The sequence below is a fragment of the Accipiter gentilis genome, chromosome 32 (genome assembly GCF_929443795.1).
Source record: "Accipiter gentilis chromosome 32, bAccGen1.1, whole genome shotgun sequence".
Taxonomy (NCBI): Eukaryota; Metazoa; Chordata; class Aves; order Accipitriformes; family Accipitridae; genus Astur; species Astur gentilis.
In genome coordinates this window covers 1,537,421-1,563,371 of record NC_064911.1, presented here as the reverse complement: position 1 = coordinate 1,563,371, position 25,951 = coordinate 1,537,421, and the positions used below count along the sequence as shown (strand labels likewise).

The following is a 25,951-nucleotide window of genomic DNA, read 5'->3' as shown; positions in this document are numbered from 1 at the left end:
TGGCAAGAAAATGTTTAGCTTCTTTTCGGTGGGGAATGGAGCACTAAGACAGTTCGTTCTTTGGTTTGCATGCTTCTGAGCTGCTTCTGTTAAACATACAGATGCCTATAGACTGCCCAATGACTGGGAACTTCATGCACATCTACATTTGGTGCTTATATACCTATTTATGAGCAGCTTCTGTCAGAACCTTTCTCCTTCTCATGTCTACAAGGTTCAGTAGCCAGCTCTGCAGCATTTTTCATTACCTGTAAGTGAAAAAATGAATCAAAAGCTTTGGCCCCTAACCTGTCCTGTGGTGTGTCAACAACTTCGAGCCTGTGACTAGCGGGGCTTGCTGCGAATGTGCAGTGGTGGCGTGTAGGTCTGAGGGGCTGTGAGCTCGACCTCATGTGTTCTCGCTGGGAAATAAATGAAGCCAAGTGGGTTGGCTGCAGTAATGCAGCAACAGAGGGGGATTTTCTGCTATGTGGGGTTTTGCTCTGAAAAAACAGTAATAAGATGTTATGATTCTACTAAAAAAGAGTGCAAACAGAGTATTATGCAGATGAATTGCCCTCGGGCACTGCACATGTACTTCTGTTTCAGACCCAGGGCTAACTCAGTCTGCCACTATAGGCATTGTGCTCGTGTGTGTGTGCAGTCCGGCAGACTTGGAAGTCTGTTGTAGAAGAAGGACAGTAGGGCTTTGCTTTACGGTAAAGCACAGATGATGATGCCCACTTCATTTCTCACTTTGCTTTCAAACTGGCAGTCACCCATGGTCTCCAGGGCACAGCTTCCTCTGAAGGATTGTTGGCTGAAAGCCCTTGTTCTCAAAAGGGGAGGTGGCTGGGAGGTCCTCCTGTTAAATATCCACATGGACATCATTCACAGGCTCAGGATGATGGCTTATTTCTTTAGCAGGTACAGTATTTAGCAGAAAGTTGGGATTGGTTTAGTTTTCAGTCCAATTTAGCAACTGGAAATGAAGGTGCCAACCAGTTTTCTAAAAAAAGCCAGAATTTTTACATCTTTCTTGGACAAATTTCCAAGCTCTGTTGCAAAGACATTTGCAGGTGGCAGTCGTTACAGACCTCTCCATACCCTTCTCTTCTGCCGTTGCCCTGGGGATTTGAAATGTCATGAAGCAGAATTAGAGAAACAGTAAGTGCAATTTATGAGTAGAAGTGAATTCTAAGTCATCTGGGGAGCCATAATACTTCTAATAATTAATGAAGATTTCTTAATATCCTATTGGACATTAGATTTCAGTAACGCTTTGTGAGTGTTATCAAAGACATGAGCAGTCGATCCTGTTCCATATAAAGCAGAATTTGCTCCATGTAAGTACTAGCTGCTTCCTCAGCAGCTTTGTGTGACCTGCTGAGGCCTCCATTGCCTGGCACACTCACTGCCCTTTACTGACTGCCCCCCACCCCTTTTCCCAACATGGAAATGTGAAGCAAATTTCTGTGGAAGTCTCAACAATGTTTATAATGCATCAGTTTATTCTTCTTTTACAAAGTTCTCCATTGCTTTGTAAAAGAATTGTGAAAACACATTCAACTTTTTAATATACTTTCTTGTTTTAGAAACTGAGTGTTTCCTTGGTTTATTGGGTTTTTTTTGTTTTTCTTTTTTCTGTGACTCAAAAGAAGCTGGTTATGTGGGAGTTCACAAAAGACAGCAGTAATTGAAGGGGGGGAAGGAGGAAAGAAGAAGAAGAAAAAGAAAAAAGCTGAAAAAAAATGGTTCTTTGAAAATATCCTTACTTCAAAGCTGAATACATGAAGCAAGTGAAAGTTTTGTGGAAGTTTTCTGATCTCCTGAAGTGTAGTGTCCAAATTTGTGAAACATTTCCAATAGTTTATTTCTCAGTGAATTTTTTAAGGGATGCAGGAGGCATATCTTTGTACAAACATTTGTATCATAAGGGTTTTCTGCATTTGAATATTATTTCAGATTAAATTATAATGCAAGTAAAATGAAATCCTGAGTAAGTCCATGTGGGTCTAATCAGGCTAAAGTACATTTGTTCAGCTTATTCAATTTTCAGAGTGAGTGGTGGAATTTATGGTCTGTGTTTTGGAGCACTGTTATTTTATGGAGTCCCTTATTTGAAACACAGACACATGTGAAACATGAAAGACTAAATGAAATTCTGTCTTGGTAGTGGCTCCAAATTGCAGTTCCCCTTGAGTAGATAGGACTCAGAAAATGCTTAGTGACAGTTTCTATAGATGAGCTTTGATGATGAACTTCATTTAATCTGAGATATAGTTAATATTGGTAATGGAAGTAAGAAATGCCTGATTTATCTTCAGTCATGTATTCTCCAGGTTACTGTCCTAAGAGAGCAGTTTGCAGGCAGGATAGCTGTATCTGTGTGAGACAGTGGTGAGGCAGTTCTGATTACGCTGAACAAAATGTTGTGAGAAAGAACTTGGAGAAAAACACAAATCTGTAAGTATTTGTGAATAAAGATGTGATATCTTTAGGAAGGAAACTTCTATCCTCTTTTATACTGACACTAAATATTGTGTTTGTATTTTAAAGCTATAGTATATATAATGTATATCTCGTGCACAAGAACAAAAATTACTAAAAAACTTTGCTGCTTGATTTAAAAGAAAAAAAATGCAGTGTCATCTTAGAGCTACTTAGGTAATTGCTGTAGGTATCCTCTTTTAAAGGACCAAAAACATGGAAATATCAAACACTGAATGCACATTCCTGTGCTATTCTCAAACAAGAAATGTTACTGATCTGAATGGTTTTTGCAGAAATGCTCTCTATAGCTTTGTTCCTCATGTTCAACTTCTAATTTTTAATTTTATTTTTTTTTTAAGGTCAAGTTCTATTTTAGAACATCAGGTAGTCTGTTTCTAACTTGCAGATTTCCCAGGCTTTTTTTGTATCCCTTTCACTACAAGACTAAACTATGCATGGTTTTCTTTTATTCTGGATGATGGAGTACAACCAGCATTTAGAATATGACCTTATATTACCACTTCACGTTCTTGGTACTAAGAGACTGAAGTTGATTTCATGAAAAGGGAAATCACAGCCATGTTTGTCTCTTGGGACATGCATACAACTGAATCTAGGCTCTTAGATTAATAAATTACCCTTTGGCTAGTTCCACAGTAAACTCAAGAATGCGTAAATTGATTAGATTATTAAAAATGAGTTCCCAAGCCTGTTACTTTGTGACAGTTCTTGCATGGCCCTGAGGACAACTTTGACATAAAGCAGGTCATTTCATAAGCAGTGGAACTTGGAAATAGTTGAATAGAGAACAACTATATTTGTTCAAGTATATTTTTGTAGATTTTATGCTACTGCTTTAGATATGTTTTATACTGTGATCAACTCAACAAACATAACTAATGACTCAGTTACAGTCACATATGTTCCTATTTGTCAGAAGGGTGGAACGTTTCTTTAGGTGAAGCTTGTTAAACTAGTTCAGGTAGGTAATTTGATGATTTAAAATATGTGTCATAGTCCATTTATATTGATGATTTCTTTCAAAACCTGAGGAAAAGGAAATGGTAACTTTCCACATGTAGCGATTTTCACAAAGCTATCAAATTGCTTAATTTCATGCCTTCAGAGCAGTACCCCATCTTTGGGCAGAAACTGCTGGCACAAGATCTGGTTCTTTCCCTGCCAGCTCTTTGTGAAATGCGTCATGCTTGAGGTGAAATACAGTGTTTCGTCTCCATCTGTGATGGGTTGACCCTGGCTGAACACCAGGTGCCCACCAAAGCCGTTCTATCACTCCCCCATCCTCAGCTGGATAGGGGAGAGAAAATATAACAAAGGCTCGCGGGTCGAGATAAGGACAGGAGAGATCATTCACTATTACCGTCATGGGCAAAACAGACTCAGTTTGGGAAAATTAACTCAATTTATTACAGATCAACCAGAGCAAGGTAATGAGAAGTAAAATGAAATCTCAGAACACCTTCCCACCACCCCTCCGTTCTTCCCGGGCACAACTACCCTCCCGGATTTCACCACCAAGCCCCCCCAGCGGCACAGGGGGACAGGGATGGGGTTTATGGTCATCACACGTTATTTTCTGCCGCTTCACCTCCTCAGGACGAGGGCTGATCACACTCTTCCCCTGCTCCAGCGTGGGGTCCCTCCCACGGGAGACAGTCCTCCACGAACTCCTCCAACGTGGGCCATTCCCACAGGCTGCAGTTCTTCACGAACTGCTCCAGCATGGGTCCATTCCACGGTGTGCAGTCCTTCAGGAGCTCACTGCTCCAGCGCGGGTCCCCCACGGGGTCACAAGTCCTGCCAGAAAACCTGCTCTGTGGGCTCCTCTCTCCACAGATCCGCAGGTCCTGCCAGGAGCCTGCTCCAGCGCGGGGTTCCCACGGGGTCACAGCCTCCTTCGGGAACCCACCTGCTCCAGCGTGGGGTCCTCCGCGGGCTACAGGTGGATATCTGCTCCACCGTGGACCTCCCTGGGCTGCAGGGGGACAGCCTGCCTCACCAGGGTCTTCCCCACGGGCTGCAGGGGAATCTTCGCTCCGGCGCCTGGAGCATCTCCTCCCCCTCCTTCTTCACCGACCTTGGTGTCCGCAGGCTTGTTTCTCTTACATGTTCTCACTCCTCACTCCGGCGGCAGTTTCTCTCCGTCCCCACTTTTTTTCCTTCTTAAAAATGTTATCACAGAGGCATTACCACTATCACTGATTGGCTCGGCCTTGGCCGGCGGCGGGTCCGTCTCAGAGCCGGCTAATATGGGCTCTCTCTCTCTCTCGAACACAGGGGAAGCTTCCAGCAGTTTCTTACAGAAGCCACCCCTGTAACCACCCCACACCCCCCCCCCCCCCCCCCCCCCCCTACCAAAACCTTGCCAAACAAAACCAATACACCATCATGACAAAACAACAAAAAGAAAGGTCAGACTTGGTTGGTTGGTTGGTTGTTTTCTGGGGGTTGTTTGTTTGGTTTTGGTTTTTAGGTTTGTTTTTTTTTTCTTTTTTTGTTTGTTTTGGTTTTTTTTTTAAAGGTTTGCTTTTTTAAAAGTGTAGTCTGACTAAGGACTGAAGATCCATGTCTGGTAACTGAGCCTTTACTGTGGTCCTTTGGATGCTGGTACTGTAGCCAACACAGTGTTGTTTAAACACTCTCCTTGTGTATTAGTTGCCTTACACAGATCACTGACATTTTGTATATTGATGTGATCAAGGAAGGGGCTATTACCAGGAGAGCACTATGCCTTGCCTTCTTTCCACTGACGTGTGGTGTTGGAGGGATGGCAGCCTGCAGGAGAATCTAGAAAACCAGACCCAGGCTCTCTCTAGCTGCTTACAGTGTCCTACCTTCGTTCATATGGTGACACAGTGCTTCAGGCAACCCTTAAAGAGGGAATGGGGTGGATGAAATCTTGTATCATGCATAAAGGAGGAGATCCCCCCCCCGAAATACTTCTGGCTGCCTGTGTTTTCCCCTCTTGGGAGGACAGCAGTCCTTATCATTTGTACATTATATGTTACTTTGAGACAAAAAAACCCTGTTAACTTGATTAGGTATTATTGTCTCCCTGCTCTAATACTTAACCTTATTCCTGCAGAAATTTAATTTAAAAAACCACAAACACACAAAAAAGGCAGCCCCCCCCTTCAACCCCCCAAAGCTAAAACTGTTAATTGCTTCTGGCGATGCTGTAGAGTGACAGGCGGATGTAGTCTGATCTTCTGTGTTTGTACTTGAGCAGAGTAAAACTATGAATGGGCTTATGGTGGCATGGCAAGGTGGACTTTGCTGCCTCTCTGTGAATAAAAATTTCTGCCTACAGAGAAATAGAAGTGCTTGTTGCATTTAAACCAGTAAGTGCTTAAGGTGGTCAGGGAAGCAGCTTAGAAGAGATTGTAAGTCCAACCCTGTTTACTCTGAGGTTTTACAGTATGAGCAGCTGGATATCCTCCATAATTACACAGGAGAGACTTTAGAGACCTGATGTGGTAAACAGAATTTGCCTGGCAGGGCTAAGATTTTTGGTTTGGTTTTCTTAGTGCATGCAAATTTATTTGTGTTATAAAATCAAGGACTTGAGAGGCAGTGAGGAGAATGTGGTTGACCATGCAGCCTTATTTCTGGTTCCACAGGCTTCTGCCTTTCCCATGTGCAGAGGAAAGCACTCAGAGAAAGCCAGTGTGCAAGTGTTCAATTAAGTCTGCGTTAATGCATGAAGCCCTGTGTGTGAATTAGGGTTGAGCAGACTACCTTACATCTAGCAGTTTTTCTAATGCTGTAATTACAAGGTAAGTGGCAGTCTACCATGGAATTCCAGATAAAAGCACGTTAGGGATTTTAAAGAGAAGAGATCATGTACATACGAAGCTTTGTGTGGGCAAACCAACACAACTGGCCACTGTGCTAAAACCAGCTCATGTTTCTACCACTCTCAATACCAAAAGCACTTGGGATACTATACCAGGATTTGGTATATACCCTGCTCACAGAGAAGTGCAGTGAGTGCATGTTCTCACACCCAGGAGTGTAACCACAGCAACATCTTGATCTCTTCTCCCTCTCTGCCCCTATCTCCTCCCCCCATCTGCAGATAAAGTTTCATCATCTCACACACCAACCTGTTTTTTTGTTGGTTTTTCTTTTCCATAGGAAAGGGTCAGTAATGAAGGAAACTAGTTTGAGTGTTAAAATGTATGCTGGCTTTGCATGCCTGAAGGAAAAAATGAAGAGGTTTAAAAGATGCTTAGGAGAAGAGGACAGAGCATTTGCCTCTTAGCATGGGACTTAAGAGTTGCAGCATGGGCAGACAGATTGGAAATGGGAACTAACAGGATGCCAGGATGAGTAAATTGGAGAAGCAAGAGTTGGGGTGAAATAGTAGGTGAGTTTCATGGCAGGAAACTCCTGAACAGCAGCTCTGTTTGTAATAGTGAAGTAGCTGAGATGTTGGAAGGGAGGAGGAGGATTTGTCGTGTAGGTTCTAAGAAATAGTTTTAAGAGCAATGTGTGAAACTCCTGGATGAGGCTGAGGGTTGGCTCGGGTAGCTAGTGAGTCTGCAGCCATTAAAAACTGAAGGATGTTATGGATGGATGCTAGGTGATGTGGCTGAAGTTAAGAAGTATTATGTCTTTGGAAACTTGTCCTCAGGGTTGCATTAAAAGAAATTATTCTCTGTCTAGTTTGGAAGACACTCAGCCTGGGATTATTTATTTCCACTAAGTAATTGGGTGTGGTTTTGCTTTTAAGACTTTATTACTTCTGTGTTCTTTTAAACTGTGGGGTTAAAAGGGTTCTCTCTTCCCAAGTGGCAGCTGGAAATTAGTGCAAATACTTAAGATGTTATGCTGATTAAGTTGCAGCAGCAGATACCGGTGGGACTTGTGGTATAGGGGCAGAGCTGTTCCTTCTTGGTTGCCTTGCTCTTTCTCAGGTTGGCCCATGAGAGTGAATTTGGAAACTGTGCCAATGCAGCTGGTGCTGGGTTTGACTCTCCTTTCATAATTCTCTTTGAGCAAGTGAAGTTGTTGCTTGGGTTACAGAGAACGACAGGAAAAGTTGGGATGCTAACTAGCCCTGTAGCTTTGCTTTTGCGTGTAGAAGTGCCTGCTTGGTTGAGAAAGGGGCAAGTGGCTGAGCTTGGTCAGGCATGACATGGTATAGCTGAAGCAGCAGAGATGTGGCAGAAAAGGAAAGGTGTTACTGCTGACCATGGGAGCGTGCTGGACTGGAGAGGTGACGGTTCCTGGCCAGGGAGCTGCCACAGGGAGAGCCTCAGGCCTGCGTTGGGCAACTCCATGTAAACACACAAGAGGAAAAGTGGAAGAGACTAGGATGTGGTGGTTGGGAGATGGCGAGCATAAGCAGTATACAGTTCATCTCCTGTAAAACGCAACAGCTGGTGTTGGCAGATTTTGGACCTCTGGGGCTCTCTGGAGTAGTCAACTTGACCATATGTGGCATGGTTTTGTGTTGGTGTGTTAAAATCTTTCTAAAGCTTGCACGGCTTCTGTTCTCTGCCTTGCGTGGTGATTCGGCGCAGGGGTTATGCCCATGCCTCTAACAACTCCATGTCTGCGCAAGAGTACTGCAGAGCTGATGTACCAGAGGTTTACTGTGCTTTATGGTTATAAGTGGGGGCTGTTTCACCTGCTTAGCCTGCAGGTCTAATCAAGGCTAGAGAAGGTGCACAGAAATCAAGGGTTAAAAATCATAACTTGGGCCAGCAGTTGCTGAAGAAACAGGCAAAAAATTTAGGATAGCTGGTTGAAGTGAGTGGGAGCATAAAGGTAATAAGCATCCATAGTTGCATGTGTTAAGTGTGTGCAATTTAATGTTTGATTTTTCCTTATTTGTAAATGACGGAGTTCAAGGGATGGTGATTCCTGCTTCTCAAGTCCTAATTCTGAGTTTAAATCCTAATCAATGAAGATTCAAAATTACCGTATACCAAGACCCTCTATAGTAATGTAGAAAAGTAGTTGTAAAAACCAGTAATAAACTAGAATACTTTGATATGAGATGTATAATAGCTTGAATCTGCGTATAGCTGTCTATTTTCCAGATACAGACTGCAAGACTGAGAACAGAGCATTTCATTCAGGGTTAGCTGTGCTTGTGTCATTGCTGCTCATGTGATAGATACCACTACTGCTGCAGTTGATCTGGGACAGCAGGGGCTCTGCGGCATTGCTGCTTCTGAAGTCGTAGATTGGAAAGCTTGCAGAGACACTCAGAGACACTGCACAGACACACAGAAATAATTATTGTATACTTCCTCTGTGTGGACATGCCAAATGGTTGAAAACGAGTGCAGTGTCTGCTTGTTATGGCTCTTCAGTAACATATCTATGCGAAATACTGGGAAGCAGCTGATCTTTTGGGTTTTTTTCTGTGGTTTTAACATGTAGGTGGCTTTCTGCCCTCTGATGGGAAAATCCTCAAAAGGATTTTATTTATTTACTGACAGATATACTCCAGAAAGGAACAGAAATCGTTTTGATCCAACTATAATTTGTTAATCTGGAACTGAAGGCTTTTTTCACGGTTGAAGCATTGTTTAGTTACCCTTCAGATATGCTTGCTGTCAAAGGACAGCATGCTTGCTTATGTTTTCCATAAGCAATTTTAAGACCACAGTCTTCCTAAACACTGGTTATTAAATCTGTGCATTCTTTTGTGCTTGCAGTAACTGTTTGTGGACTGCTTCACTGAAGTGATAAAAAATTTTCTTTGTCCATTTAAAGCACAGAGGTAAACAGTTACTTGGGTCACATCTGTGATTTTTTGTTTACAATTTTCAAAAGAAAATTGTCTGATAATTTCTGTGAACAGTTCTCAATGTTAAAGTAACATCGATTTTGTAAGTATAGAATATTCAGTGTACAGAGTTGCATGGTCCAGCTGGAAAGAAACTTGTCACAGACCAACTTGTTTGGTTGGTTTTTTTCCTTTTTTGGGGGAAGGTGGGGCAGGAGAGCAGGCAGTGAGAGTCTGAATGTAATCAAACTGTTTCCTAGTTTGAGTTATCTTCCCCTTTCTTTAAGTACATCAAAGCATCCAGATGATTCAAGTTGCTAAAGATGCAACTGCTAAAACCACCCCAATTTTTGTTCTGACTGTTTACAGCAGGAATTTCTTCTTTGTTTCTTTCATCTATATTAATATTCCTTTCTAGTGTTTCTATGGTCAGTCTTGCATTTAGTTTTTAAGACACATATTGTCACTGACTGCCTGAGACATATTTCAAGCAGAATGCTGGCTCGTAAATACCTGTCAGATCTGGGGTGCATCAGTACCAGTTCTTCAGTGGCACATTGCAGAGAGACTGGACAGTGTGCTTTTGGAGCGACTGAGTAGCCTTTTATCGTTGTGAGAGTAGTGAGTTGAACATTACATTTGAATTCAAGCTGGCTTCAAAGCCTTGCTGTGCCAGGTGCTGAAGCTTACGGTAAAAGGAAGATCTAGAAACCAAATGTGTGATCTAATTTAAGCTAAGATGTCATGAGTTGGAACAGCAAAGAACTGAAGGATTAAGGAAAAAGAATAGAAGGAAATGATAAAAAGAAAATGTGTCCACTTAGACTGATACAGCGTTTGGTGGCAGTTAAACTAATACACAACTCTGATTTGGAACAGTCAGAATTCAAACTCATGTGGGATGCACTTTGGAGAAAAATACGAAGGTGTTTAAATAAAAATGGTAACTGATTATGTGTTTATTTTGCACCTTTAATTTTAAACAGGTTTTTTTTGCCTTTTGCCCATGTTCTCTGCTGTTCCAAATTGTTGGCAAAAACAGATACCAATTCCTGATTTTGCTTTACATTCTTTAGTGTAAGACGCTGTTTCTTTTTGCATGCACATGTCTGTGTGTGCAAGTGTGTGCATGTGTGTGTTCCATTTAACGGTTTCCATTGATGGAGCATACTTAGACCACTTGTTACTCTGAAACTGAATCTTGTTCTCTTCCCTATGATGATTCTGCTTTTGAAATACACAGGAAAAAGTCCGTAAGTTCAAGCAGAAGTAAGAATAAATCTGTACCAGTAATTCAAATCATATACATTATGATAGTACTTCAAGATTTATGTATACTTATTTCTGTTGTTATTGTTATTTTAATTGTGTAATAAAAAATGCAGAAGTAAATTGAAATAGCTCCACTAACCTCCTAATCATCAGCTAATCTTGTAAACCTTTCAAAAATCTGTTTGAAAATATGATAAAAGAAGCAATATTCTGAACGGTCAGAGTTACTCTAGAAGATTAGGGGTACAATGAATAATATCAAGAGGTGAAATGCTATGCTTTTGAATCCAAATGTCTTTTAGTATCAGAGCTGACTATGTCTTACATGATTATGCTCAAGTATTACTTCAAGATTGCATCAAGATGTAGAGAGTTTGTTTGCTTCTGCTAAGCATGTGTGACTTGGGTGGAAAAACCTATTTATATAATCATATATCAGGGATTGATTTTTTTTTTTAAAAAAAGTATCAGAGATTTCAGTTGCATTTTATGCTGGTATTTGAGCGCTGGCAGAGGAGAGGCCTCCAGAGAGGCTGTGGAGTCTCCATCCTTGAGATATTCAAAAGCTGTCTGAACACAGTCCTGGGCAGCCAGCTCTAGGTGGCCCTGCTGGAGCAGGGGAGTGGGGCAGACAGCCTCCAGAAGTCCCTCCCAACCTTAGTCAGTCTGTGATTCTGTATGGATCAGGGCAATCACCAAAGATGGCTAGCGTCATTCACAGGACATGTTTCCAGGTACCATTGCGGTAGCTGAGTAGCAGTATCCTTGTTAGGTAGGCATTTCCCGTTTTAACAGAGAAACCTCTAGTTGTGGGTAGGCTACTTGGAGAAGCATCCTTGGGGGCACAGTTGTTCAGTCTCAACACTCAGCAACTCAGTCTCATTTAGCTATTTGTATGATAAATTAAGACGTTCACAAATTTTAAATTTCTGAAAGTGGTTGTAAGCTGCAGCCAGGCTGGGCCTTCTAAACAGACTATTCCCGGAGTTGAGCGCTTCCTCTGCGCAGGGTACGTGATGTCGTCATTGCTCTTTGACTCTTCTTTGAACCCCTTCCAGTTCATCCAAGTCCTCCTGAACCGCTGCCCCTGCCGCTGGGCCTCGTCTCCCAGGAAGGGCCTCGCCTCTGCCACGCACCTAGGAGCTGTGCCGCCTCCTTGCCCGCAGCATGCTGCGGGGAGCTCGTGTTGGCCGTTGGCTGTCATCCGCTGCCCCAGCCGGCCCTTCCTGAAATGGTCTCCCCATCCCACGTGAGCGGCCGGCGCTTCCTGCGCGTTAGAGGCCTGGGGACGCGCCCGCCTCTCCCGGCCATGCCCAAAGGCCTCTTGGCTCATCTTCCTTCCACGGGTGGGAGGGGTGGCTGGGGTGGTGGCCTGTCCGCTTCTTTGCTTTAATGTTTTTTCTCTGCTTTATCTTTGTTTTTCCCAGATTTGTTTCAAAATAATCCCCAATCTCCTGTTATGTAACACATACTCAACTAGTTTGTTGTAACACTGTCACCATTGTATCATCAACACCTTTGCATGCAGACAGATCAAAATGCCCTTTCTTTTATTAAGCACATTTACATCTTAGTCCTAAATCCATGTGTCATCAGACTTGGTAGTGGTAAACACGAATGTAAACAAGTTTACATTAACTTCTGAGTAGCCTGAGTGCTGAGGCTTTTTAGATTTCTGTTTCTGAAGTTGATTTATAAGAAAACTTAGTAATGAAAACAGATGTTAATGAAGATCTAGCTGTAATTTTTGATTGCCAGTTAAAATTTTTAGGTTACATTGACCTCTGTTTCTTCCACCACTTCTTTTAAAATATATTAAAGGAATTACTCTGCAGCAAGTTATGATAACATTGAAAGTTTGGATCTCCTGTAACCTTCTAGAGCTACTTGCTCTGACTCTCTAGAATGAGCAGTGCTCATTAGGGACACTATAAATAAATGCGAGGCTCATTTTTCTGTGCCACTAAGTAGGTCCCACTTCAATTCAGAGCAAATACCTTATGTAAGTCTGGTGAGGGGAACTTCCCTCAGCGCATACACGTTGCTGGCATTAACCTATTGGTAATGAAATTCCAGGCCTGTTTTCCCTTGTGAAGAGCGGACAGAGCTTTGTGTGAGCTGTCAAAGGAAATTAGGAGTTTAGTAACTGATGTAGAAACAGAAGAAGAGGCTTCTTTGTATTTCTTCATCCTTGTGTGCTTTTGACAAATACTGTTAACTACTTAAAATTTGGTCCACTGTACTAACCAGAAGTTAAAATGGTGGTTTTGGGAAATACCAAAAATAAAAATAATATATTAAGTTTTTTCCCCTCTAACTTTATTGTTTCAGTAAGGTTCTACGGTAATAGTTCACTCTTGCTCATTAGAAGTTCACATCAGGAAAGCAACTAAGTGTGTCTCTGTTCTCACAGATCAGAATCCTATTCTCTATTGTTTTAAGGCTGTGTACATGTTCCTGTGGATGTATAAATTGCATTGAGGTTTTTTTACTTAGTTTCCTTTTTTAACATTCCAGTCCAACCATTGTGAAATTTTTTTTTAGTTGTCTTCATTTAAGACATTTACTTCCTCTGTATGTGACAAGCGACACTTAACCCTGAGGAATGTTAAAATATCCCCGATAAGAACGTGTCAGTGACACTGTGATAGATCGAGTGCATGGTTTGTGATGGCATCCAGTGTTATTACGTAACCATGGGCTGTAATTATTCATATGTGATGTCTGCGGATGTATGAACTTGGAAGAGTGCAGCATGATGATGCTAAAGGCAGCGTCCAAAGAAAATCAAATCTTTCTCTTGCATCTTGCTTGTTAGTTGTTGAGGCAGCTATGGTGCCTTGTGGTGTCATATATACACAGCAGTTGAGGTGTGAAATATCCCTGCCACCGTGACATCCTAATCCATTTTGGCAGTGCTGTGACAAGAGTTAAGAGCATGAGCATGTGCAGATCTGTTTGGTCGAACTGAGGGGACCCGAGGGAAAAGATAAAGAGATTGAAGAGGAAAGGGGAGCTTTCCTTGAATTTGCAACCTTGCTGTTTCAGTTTAAAGTTCGGTGTTTGAAGCACTGATGGAACAGGGGGAGCAGCAAGTTCCTCTGGAGCCGCTCTCTGCAAGTAGTGTAAAAATGGCGGTATATTTGTAATGTGGACGATGACCATCAGCTCTGGTGACCTGCTGACAAAAAGAACGAAGTAAAGCTACAATCTTCCGAGTGCAAGAAACTTTCACTCCTAAGTTTTCAGTTGAGAAAGCGTTCACTTCAAGAAAGCCCACGTGTGCTAAGTTAACACAGAAGGTTGCATCTGAAGCCCCTGTGTACACTTCAACCATCTCTTGTAGTGAGCTCTGAGGATGCTGTTGAAGCTGGCAAAATTGTATCAGGTGGCTTCTGTGAAGTGCTTATTTAAAGCAAGAGGTATCTGATTAAAATGCTGTTTTGTAATAGAAGGGCAGGTTGATGTTCAATCTCTTTAGCATAAAGTGCATTGTTCAAGTAGTGTTTCTTTCTGTAGTCATTTCCTTGGCATTGTTATTGTACCTGGCCTTGTTTTGTGCATTACGCTGTAAATATAGTTCAATTTTACAATTGTAGTAGCCTCTTCCTGTCTCTTAATAAAAGTAAGAAGTTCTTCCCAAGTATTTCCAATCATGCTTTGATTATTTTATGTTATTACCGTGCCTGTAGACCAGGCTGTGTTCATTCAAAGACTACTGATGTCAAATCTGAAAAGCCTGTACTGTTGTTTATTAGCATCTTTTAAAGTCCAAACTTCTACTTGAGCTGCAATTAAATAGCCTGCTTGCTTCACTTTTGCCACAGTTACATTTTAAACCTTCAGTCAGAGGAATGCCAGGAGGCACTGGCCCACTGGGATGCTGTGAGCTTGGGTGAGATATGTGATGGAGGTGAATCCTTTTCCTTTGCAGCAGGGCTGTTGAGGTGCTTATGGTGGTTTTTGAAGCATTGGTTTTGGACTCCCAGAATTCACCCAATCTTGAACCAACTCTCTTTAGTTGGGATTATGTTCCTTTTCTGCAGGGTGTTTTTGGACTGTCGCCAATTACTTATTTTTCATCAGGCTTGATCCTATTTCTGTTTTTCTTTTCCACTGGTAGGTATGAGTAGACTGTAGTTTTTAGTCCACCTAAATCCTCAGATCTGACATTCAGAAATTGATAAGGATTGCTTGAGGAAAGGCAAAGGAAAACTAGTATCTTCTGAGTTTGATATTAGGCCTGATAGATTGCCGATTTGAAAAAATCAAAAGGAAGAGCAATAGCTTGTATTAGCAACTACTGTGGTGCAATGACAGTTGGGAGTGCAAACTGAAGCAGCAGGGGCTGAGCATCCATGCTGGGCGTGCTTTGCAGGCTTTGCTTTGGTTAGCTTGGGTGTGCTCCAGGAGAAGAATTTCCTGTTAAGTTTTATCCATAAGGAATGCGGTTTGCATGCTCTGAAATCCTTTCACAGCATGAACCGCAGTGTAGTGCAAGGCAGTGTGCTCCCAGTGAATTGAAGTGTGCATGTGGAAGGTGACTGGGAGGTGCTCTGCACAAAAGGTCAGTGGTTAAGACCTGTCCTTGGCAAAAGAGGCCAGATAAGCCATTACTGACAGCAAAATTAAAAAAGGGGAGTGGGATAAAGGGACTGAGGGAGATAAAAAGCCACATATGTGACTTGATCAAAGTTGTTGCTTGCCAATAAATTAGTCATCCAGTTTGCTAGTTGCATAATTGTGGGTGTAGAGGTGTATTGCAGTAGGTAGGATTTTGATCTCAGCAATTTAGGAAAGTTGGAAATAGGTATATATTGGTGACGGTAAACCTAAACATGAGTAACTGATTCAACAGACTGTAATACTATGTAGACTGCAGTGGGAAAGAATTATGGTATTTGTTAAAATGACTGAGATAAACATAAAAGCATGCTATTAATTTTTTAGATGCATGGATACTAGGCCCACTATATGGAGTTTTGAAGGGAGCAATAGCCTAGACATCGAGGAGGGGGTATCTGAGTCAATTGTGAAACCTGTTTAGCTGATCTTTAGCTTAAGCAGGTGTAACTGACCAAGTTATATTTTGACAGCCAGCTGTTACAACCATCATATGAGCTGGCAGCCACATGTGCTTACTGATGAACAAAGAACAACTTTCCAGGTAAGTGTACATACTCATACCATGAACTAAATACATTACACAGCAGAAAAGGGAGAAGATAGGAAAATGAGTATTGTATCGTGATACCCATGTTACAAATACCTGTAACAGTATTGCGTGACCCAGAGTGCATACTTGCGATAACATTTGTCTTTTTTATATTTTTAATGCTAGGTCTATCCTGAATTACAAATCACCAATGTTGTTGAAGCCAACCAGCCAGTTACGATCCAGAACTGGTGCAAGAAGGGGTGGAAGCAGTGCAATGGTCACCCGCATATCGTGGTTCCCTACAGGTGTTTGGGTGAGTGACTGAGTTTCAATCTTTCTGTTTTTTTCCTGCTCTTTGTATTTTCAGTCACTTCATGAAAAAGATAGAGAATCTACATAAATATCTTTTACATCTTTGTATTATCATATTTTCTGAGGTGGGTTTTGTCCGATTGTTCAGTGTTTTGGAACTGCATTAACTAGACAGAAAATACTCCTGCTCTTCACAATACTATTTTCATGAGTGACTGCAAACCAGGATTCTGCTTACTTGTCATTATCTGTTCTCTCCCCTCTTTTCCTCCCATATAGACATGCATGTGTTCACACAGTTCACACTTTATTTGTTCATAAGCTATCCATCGTTTCCTTAAATACTCCCCTCCTCCCCTTATTTTTTTTAATATGTAGTACTTGGTCTCTTATTGTGAAAGACAATGGGAATCTGTTTTTATTGAAAGCAAGCAAAAGCTAGAATATAAATTCCGTTGTTTCTTTCTGCAGCTTTATTTTTGTAGCAGTTACTTGCTATTCTCTCCTGTGTCCTTGATGTTTTGAATCAATTCACCAATTTAAAAGGGAGGTTCAGACCTTCATATTTTGTTAACCTTTACTTCTGTCAGCGTTCAGAAAACAGAATCATATTAATTTGTTGTTTTCATTAACATTCTAGGCATAACATTTTCTTGAGATTATTCCATGAGCTATTTAAATATGTTGCTTTCCTACTGCCATTTGAATTGTGATAAATTGGCTGCTTAGTTTCATGTTTAAATGCTGGAATTCAGAGTTAGAACTTGCTTTTTGTCCTGGTTTTGGCTGGGATAGAGTTAATTTTCTTCCTAGTAGCTGGTATAGTATTATGTTTTGGGTTCATTACAAGAATAATGTTGATAACACACCAATGTTGTCAGTTGCTGTTAAGTAGTGTTTACAGTAAGCCAAGGATTTTTCAGCTTCTCGTGCCCAGCCAGTGAGAAGGCTGGAGGGGCACAAGAAGTTGGCACAGGATACAGCTGACCCAGACTAGCCAAAGGGATATTCCATACCATGTGATGTCATGCCCAGAATATAAACTGGGGGGAGTTGGCCAGGTGTGTGGCAGATCGCTGCTCAGGAACTAACTGGGCATTGGTCAGCAAGTGGTGAGCTATTGCATTGTGCATCACTTGTTTTGTATATTCCAGTTCTTTCATTGTTATTGTCATTTTTATTATTATTATCATTATTATTTTCTTCCTTTCTGTCCTATTAAACTGTTCTTGTTTCAACCCACGAGTTTTACTGGTTTTTTTGCCCTGATTCTCTGCCCCATCCCACTGTGTGGGGGCAAAGTGAGCAGGTGGCTGTGTGGTACTTAGTTGCTGGCTGGGGTTAAACCACTACACTTTTCTACTAAGCCAGGGCAGCTAAAATGTGTGGAAAGCAACTCAGGCTAGTTATTCCATGAAATAAATAATGAAAGAAATCCAGAAAATATGCAATCTTTGTAGAATTTTTGTTCATTTGTGTAGAATAGGTAAAACACATAGCACACCGTCTGATGCCCAGGCAGTGAGTGTGCCAATTTAACAAAGATAGGACTGCAGAGTAACTAACAAGCATGGTACTACTATGGTCAAAGGTGCCAAAAAACAGATGTGCAAGATCTGTACTAAGAAATATCAGGGAAATTTTACTGTAAAGTTTCTAGATCTGATGTTTGTATGGATATGAAATAGGTGTTTCTAGACCTGCAGTATATCATTGTTGATACTACTGTAGGTAAGAATGTCTAGTTTATTCTGAGCAAAAGTGTTCAAGGAGAACCCAAATTCAAGACTTTTGGTGGGGGGAAGGACCTGCCTCTAGTAATATGAATCCTGACTGCGGGAAGGAACCTGCTACTTCTTGTGTGTTTTCCAGACTTCTGGGTGAGTTGAGTTGGTCACTTTCACCAAAAGTTTTAAGGCTGAAAGGGACATGCTCTTCTACCCACTTGTTGCTGTGTTTTCTTTAGTTTTCCATAGTTGAGATGAAAAGACCAGCTGTCGATATACTTGCACAGCCAGATAAGCAACTTGTTAGAGGTGGGGCAGAACTGCAGTCTCACCTAGCTTCATCATGATATATTTCATCAGATTCCATGCAAAGTGCACTTGCACTAATTAGAGATGTGGCAGAAGATGATCAGACTAGTGGAACTATAAAAATGTAATTTTTATTATTTATTGTATTGTCATCATAAGCAAAGCTCTGAATTACGATCAGGGAACTATTATGCTCAGGACTCTCTATACTTACGTAGATGTGGTCAGTGCCCTGAAGAACTTACAACCTAATTTAAGATAAAAGACAATGTCATCACAAGAGCAAATGAATATAAATTGGCCATGAATAAATTTAATCTGGAAATTATAAAGAAGTTTCTGCAAGAGTAAGGAGCTCCAACTGCTCTTCTGATAAAAGGAATAAGAAGTCTGGTAATTTAGAAGGAAGTTCATAGATTTATGAACAGGACCATATGCAGTTTCCTGCAGGAGTGAGGAACTGGACTTAGACTTTTAAGGCATCTTTGCTGAGTTGCAGTTTTGAATGAAAAATTATTGAGAGTTGAATGTCTGCTATCTTAGGTAGCAAGGTAAGCTTTGCTTGCTGGAGACAAAAATTTTAAAAGACATTTAAGCACCTCATGCCCATTTAATGCTTTGCCCTTAGCTCCTGTTTTCTGTTTTAAAATTCTCCTATATGGTATTTTTTGTCTGATTTCCTTGTAATTGAGGCTTACGCAGTTGTCTGCCAGTGTTTGTGTTTGTCATTCTATCCTGCCATTCATCTTTTGAACCTGGCTGGAATAAAACTAATAGAAACAAAAGCTTTAGATACTGATGTTCCCAAGAGTTTACTGAGGGAAGGGTGGCCACACAATTACTTCCACTGGAGGAGAAATGGTGAATGTGGCTATTATCTATCATTTCCTCTAGTGACTACGTCTCTGCTTGTTGTGTAAGGTTAAAATTGGACTTTCTTCCATGTTGTGAAAGTGCATTACAGGAGGAGGCTGGAGGAATGGGTCACTTTCCCACACGTGAGGCTGGGAGTTCAGCCCATCATGGGAAGTCGGGCTTGCTTAGTACGCAGAAGCAGGATGTTCATCTGTTGCTAGTAGCTCACGTTGTCCTCTCCTGTTGGCTCACTGCCTTCATAGTGGTGAAGATGGCCATGAAATGAACAGATCCTCTGAAAAGAGCAGAACAGCAGTCTTGAATGGAAAAAAAAGAAAAGTGTCGTTTGGCATTTTTAACAAAGGCTGTTCATTTACTTTTCCTGTTGGACACCTACCCTTTTAATTTATTATTTTGGATTTTTCTGTAGTCTAAAAGTTGTGGTCAGATACCTTGAATACTCTTGCTGCTTTGTATGTAGACTGGAGACAGGGAGTTGATTGAATTCGGTCTGTCAGTTCCACATGGCTTTGACAGATTATCTTTTTTAATAATTTTATGCAATACCTTGTTGAGGGTTTGTTGGGGTTTTTTTTGTTTTTTATTTTTAAATTTTGGTAGCTAATCTTGTAGCCTGCACAAGCAGCTCAGTATGAGGATACTGATTTTATTAATTATCACCATAAGCAGTATGACATCTGTCTCAGAGTACTTTTTCCTAAATCTTACTTGTTAAGGAGTCCTGAGAGCTTTTTTTTTTCTTTTTTTTTTTTTCTTCCTTTGTCTCCTGGTAATACTTCTTCAGTGTTAAAAGATAAATTTTTTAAAAGTTGGATCTCGCCTGTCAGCTCTGCATGTGCCTCAGTTATTCTTGGTGTGGTAGCCGCTAGCAGGCAATTTCAGAAGTCAAGCATCGGCAGTGCCTATTCCTCAGTACTGTTAGTGCAAGTAGACCACCATTAAATCTATTGACTCTGGTAAAATTAAGATGCCAAAAGAAAGTTTGGCAGTGAGCAGCTGATTGCAGAGTTGAGTCTGCTGTGAGAATCACTTTCAGTATCTTTAGTCAGCTTATGGTTTCTTCTATCTTGACATTTGTTTTCCACAGAGGTGAGAAACAGCGAGTGACAGAAATGTGTCTGCGTTCAGGCTAGAGCATCTTCACGGTCCATTTGCATCCCAGTCTTCAGCCAAGGCTTTGGGACACGTAGAGAACATATCACTACAGCACTTGGCTGCTGCATGATTTTTTTCTCTTTAAGGCGCGTGCATGATGGTAGTTACTGTAGCTGTTTGTAGCAGTATACTTTAGTAATATCGATCAGATTTATTACATTACACAGCTTCATATTTTCTTAAGCGGATGTGACTAAAGCATAAAAGCAGTAATTTAAATAAGGCAAAATGAAAGCGCCTTTTTTGAGTCAGCCATGTGTCTTTGTAGTGACCACATAAAGATGCCCCCCCCAAATGTTCTAATTGAACCCAAAGAAGAAAAGCATTACTGATTTTATTTAATTTTAAGATACGATTTTGTGCCTGTGTGCAGGGCTTGGCAATGTTCTTGAAACTGCAAGCTTTGAGAAAATGTTCTTGTGCGATAAATCTGATTTACCGACGTATTCATTGCATGCTTCCAGGGGCACAGGGGATTACTGTACAGTTTCAGTTCATTGAAGAGGGGAAACTTCTTGTGAAAAGAAAATTGTTGAGTAAATTTTAGTTACCTTTCTGAACACACTGAAGGCATTTGCCTTAAAACTATCTTTATTTTTATCTTCCTGCTTTCAGAAAATGACATCTTCCAGTGTGTGCTTACTATGGCTTGAAGCTCTGTTAGCCACTTAACGACAGAAATAGGAATCTAGGCAGATTCTTAGGTCTCTTGAATAATGCTGTCAGACTGCTGTCTTCAAGGGGAAAAAAAAAATCTGGGATTTGAGGCAGGGGGATTAGTAATACAAGGACTAAAGGGTTAAATTATGCTATTTGAGTGAAGAGTGTGCTGCTTAACGTAGAGCCATGAATGTGTTTGGGTGCTCAGGCAAAGATGAGCCATGAGATGCGCTGGTGGAAGAGTGAAGATCTGCAGCACTTCCCATGGTGTTGGGTGTGCGTGCTGGCATCCTTACACCTGCAGCATGCAAAAGCAGGTGCTTTTAAGACTGAGCACTCCAAAATGGTGACAGTAAGCTTGCTGTGGGGCACTGCTGCAGGGTTTCATCAGGCTGTGCCAAGAAGCCCACGATTTCCACTTTGTTTTATGGAAACTATTCTTGAAAAATATCTGGCTGCAAACCTGGCCTTGTTAACATTGTTAACATTGGCCTTGTTAACATTGGAGGGAGATCTGCCACCAGCTGCAGCCGGTGGGTGGGATTTCTGCCTGTGCTGGGGCAGTATGGGCAATAAGCAGTTCTGGTTTTCTCTCTCCTCTCTTCACTTCTTGCCTGAGGAAAAGCAGCTGGTGAATTTGTACAGTGTGGGCTGTGAAATGAGGTAATTCACTCTGTGTTCCCGGCTGGCAGCGAAACGGGCATCTTTGTCCCAGTGTCATGATTCTTTGAATACCTTCAATAAACGTATGGCTATACTTTCCTGAATAGATGACATTTCATTTACTGTTGGTGAAATACACCCCAGCCTAGCTGCTGCACCGTAGCCCTGGAGAGAGAGGTGAAGCTAAATTATGCAGATGTTCGTGGATCATTATGTGGACATGGCAGACAAACTCTGAGGTGTGGTAAAGGGAAATTACCAGGGCATTGATTAACTGCACTGTGTAAAGTGCTTGCTTGCATACTCACATATGACTCTGTTTCATTATCCTGTTAATGTATGCTGCCAAGCACTGTACTCAGACAGTGTTTGAAGGATCCAGATGTATTGGAATATCATTATGTGTGTAGCCTCTGTCACTCAAAACATGATTACTTGCAATCATTTGTTCATAAACAAGTGGATTAGGTTATATGACAAGTATATTTTACTGTTTAGTTATGTAGTGAAAAGCTGGCTTCTGTTTCTGGTTTTAACAAAAACATCTTTGAAAATATTTATTAACTTGTCAAAACAGCTTGTAAAGTTAACCATTTGTTGATATCAGAAAAAAAGGCATACTCAAGTTTTGATACGCATGCCTAGCGAATTATACCAAAGAAAACACCAAGGTTATGCCTGGAATTAATCATTTAAATAGAGATATATGTAATGGACAGTTCTTTTGGTTCATCTGGTAGTTTACCTATGACTTTGATTGTGGGATTTTTTCACACAAGCATGTAAAATGCCTGTTTACTTCTATTACATGTTATGTGCCCCCCCCCCCAGCTCACTGTCTAGTGTACCTCTTTCTGGTTGCAATGGCAAAGCTTCTCTTCCGGATACTTTGGAAGTCCTTTCCATTGGCTTTTCCATGCAGTGCCTAATCAACAAAATGACATTAAAAAATTATCTTGGAGTTTTCCTGTCCCTGCTAGTTTAGCTATCCCCCTCCAGCTTGCCTCAGTCTCGACTCAGCCATGCGAGTGATGCAGACAAGCCTCACAGCACATTTTTTTCCTAAAATAAAAAAAGCACTTAGTTTCAGCCTACACAAGTACATCATGTCTAGTTTTTCTGACAGTGCTAGCTGACAAGGAGAGGATCACCAAAAATACTGACAATCTGAATGGCTTAGTGAGGAGACCACAGGTAGAGAAATACTAGGCGCAATGAAAGGCATAACCATTCAGTGGGAGAAATATTTCTCCTCTCTTTGCTCCCTCAGAGACAATATTCCTGCCCACTAGTGGTATTTTTGGTATAGCACTGGTGGGCAGATGAGAAAGCCCTGCCTGCACAGGCTAGGCACATTTTTTGGTGAAACTGCAGGTGCTGCAGGGATAATGAGGTGTCCTAATACACTGGATTCTTCCCACTGCAGCAAAGCCTTGGCAGGTGCTCCCTAGCCAGGTCCCTGCCCAGGTCCAAAACTGTGCTTGGCTGCACACTGGCAGCTCTTCTGTGTTGTGCTGGCAGTCAGAGTTTTCTCCTGTTTCTGCATCTTCTTGGCTGAGCTAATTGTGGCAAGCTTCTAGGGCCCCAATTCTTGAAGTGTATTCTTATATGCACTTCTGTGCAGCAGTGTAATTAAGAGTATGCCCTGACATGCTTCATTGAATAGAAGTGGTTTTCTGTTATACCTGAAGTCTGTTGGCCCAGATTTTATGGTCAGCTTCTGTAATAATGAAAAAAGTGGCTGTTAGGCATCAGTTGGGTTACTGATCGTTAGTACAAACAATAATGAGTTTAACTTTTTATTATAATTCTAAGCAGCTGTATTGTCTTATGGTTTATAACTGTGTCTTTCCAAGTATTTTCTTCACAGAGCAAGACTGTAGAAACCATTAAAGTGGCCTTTGGTGTGTTTCAGGGGACAAAATATCATCAGCTGGAGGAAGAGGTGGGGAGTGGGCAGAGAAATCCGGAATGAGATCGCCCACCAGTAGCATGAAAACTTCCTCAGGCAGTTATGGATCTGTTTCTGGAGGCTTCCAACTCCTCACTTGAGCCAAACATAGGTTCAGCTGTTGATTTAGCCAAATCCTAGCTGAAAGCATGGAAACTTTGAAGCAAAGAGATCAAGCAAAATTAGCATTCTGGTGATGGCCAGAATGTACCTTTATGTAAATGTCAAACATCTCATTTTTGTGTAGTATGCCCAGAAGAAGAAATAAATCTGAACTTGCATATTTCTGTGCATTTTTAGGGTGTATATATGTTTTACTTGTTTGGTGACTGCAGTAGGGTTTTAATAAGAAAAGGATTTGTGGAACAGGTCACAACACAAAAGCGTTGAGATCTTGAACATAATAGTTCTGCTGATCTACTCCTAAAGCAGTAAAAGAATTCCTTATAGGTAAACATTGAAAATGAGAGGTTTCTTTGTCTGTTTACAATGGACAAAGGAAGCCAGAACAGGTGGTGTATAAACTTCAGGATCAGCTCACAGGAAACGGCCACTGATATGTGAAAGTCTTCATAGCTATCTGTTAAGGACAGCATTACAAATTGTAGTAAATACTGTTTCTTTTTTTTTTTTTTTTTTTTTAAATGTTTAGAAGCTTGGAAAGATAAATCACTTTTCTGCTTGAATGGCCAATGCTAATGGCACTGAAGTTTTCTGTCTCTTCTAACTGTCCAGGCTATCCGAGTGTGTGTATTGGCTTTGTGTGGTAAGGTTTTGGTAGCTGGGGGGGGGGGTGTTACAGGGGTGGCTTCTGTAAGAAGCTGCTGGAAGCTTCCCCTATGTCTGACAGAGCCAATACCAGCTGGCTCCCAGACAGACTTGCCGCTGGCCAAGGCCGAGCCAATCAGCGATAGTGGTAGTGCCTCTGGGATAACAGATTTAAGAAGGAAAAACAAGTTGCAGGAGATACAGAAACGGCAGCTGGAGAGAGAATTGAGAACATGTTAGAGAAACAGCCCTGCAGACCCCCAGGTCAGTGAAGAAGGAGAGGGAGGAGGTGCTTCAGGCACCGGGGCAGAGATTCCCCTGCAGCCCGTGGGGAAGACCATGGTGAGGCAGGCTGTCCCCCCGCAGCCCAGGGAGGTCCACAGTGGAGCAGATCTCCACCTGCAGCCCGTGGAGGACCCCACACTGGAGCAGGTGGGTTCCCGAAGGAGGCTGTGACCCCATGGGAAGCCCACGCTGGAGCAGGCTCCTGGCAGGACCTGCAGATCTGTGGAGAGAGGAGCCCATGCTGGAGCAGGTTTCCTGGCAGGACTTGTGACCCCATGGGGGACCCACGCTGGAGCAGTGTGCTCCTGAAGCACCTCACACCATGGAAAGGACCCATGCTGGAGCAGTTTGTGAAGAACTACAGCCTGTGGGAAGGACCCACATTGGAGAAGTTCATGGAGGACTGTCTCCCATGGGAGGGACCCCACGCTGGAGCAGGGGAAGAGTGTGATGAGTCCTCCCCCGAGGAGGATGAAGTAGCAGAAAATAACGTGATGAAATGACCATAAACCCCATCCCCGTCCCCTTGTGCCGCTGGGGGGTTGGTAAAGAATCCGGGAGTGAAGTTGTTGCCCGGGAAGAAGGGAGGGGTGGAGGGAAGGTGTTCTTAGATTTGGTTTTATTTCTCATTACCCTACTCTGGTTGATTTGTAATAAATTGAGTTAATTTTCTCCAAGCTGAGTCTGTTTTGCCTGTGATGGTAATTGGTGAGTGATCTCTCTTGTCCTTATCTCGACCCACAATCTGTTTGTTATATTTTCTCTCCCCTGTCCAGCTGAGGAGGGGGAGTGATAGGACAGCTTTGGTGGGCACCTGGCATCTAGCCAGGGTTAACCCATCACGGTGTGTCAGGGATTAAAAGCAGCATGTCCCTGCTTTTTCTGCAGTGCTTTATGTAAAACAAGTTAACCACAAAAAGTGCTGAAAGAGTATTAGTAAGCTTAAAAAGAGCTCAAAAATTAGGAAAGGGGGAAGCTAAGGTAGCCTCCTGACTGTAATTCGACCCTTCCTGTGCAAGAGGTACCAGGGAGGCTGCAGTTGTGGGGCAGCCCCATCTGCCTGTCTTGTCCTGCTGTGTGCGCCTGAACGAGCTATTCGGTGTTTTCTTCTGACCTCCTGGCTTAGCCTCTCCCACAGCCTTAGTTACAGCTTGCCACTCAAATCCTGCCTGAAGACAAAACTAATTTTCTTCTCAGAAGTTTCCCTAACCTTACCAGAGCACTTTGGAGACACAGGTTTAGTTTTGTAAATGTCATGAGGGTGAGGAGTGTCATCCCTAGTTTGTAGTTGGAAGGCTGGAGAAAGGCTGGGGAGAAGCTTCAAAACCAAAAGTATCTGTTGATAGTTGGGCTCCAAATTGTGAAGTGCTTGAAACAGCATTTATGTGTACACGTGCATGCATATGTACGTGTGCACACAAGGATTCTTTATGAAGCATATTTCGTTTTGATAGATGTGTGCATTCACAGACGCACACAACCTGTGAGTGATGCGTAAAGCCACTGCATAAGTTTCATAGCTTGTTCATTGTATGCATCTAGCTTTTGCAGCAGACAAACCAGGAACTTTTCATCCA

At 41.9% G+C, this 25,951-nt stretch overlaps 1 protein-coding gene across 5 annotated transcripts in view; it reads left to right on the top strand.

Moving 5' to 3' along the window:
- Positions 1–25,951, top strand: part of APP (amyloid beta precursor protein) — a 238,368-nt gene that overhangs the window by 62,265 nt on the left and 150,152 nt on the right. For all 5 annotated transcript variants that reach the window (XM_049835163.1, XM_049835161.1, XM_049835159.1 and 2 more), the window contains exon 3: positions 15,852–15,981. In XM_049835163.1, coding sequence (XP_049691120.1) covers positions 15,852–15,981 — 130 coding nt within the window. The remainder of the gene's footprint in view (positions 1–15,851; positions 15,982–25,951) is intronic.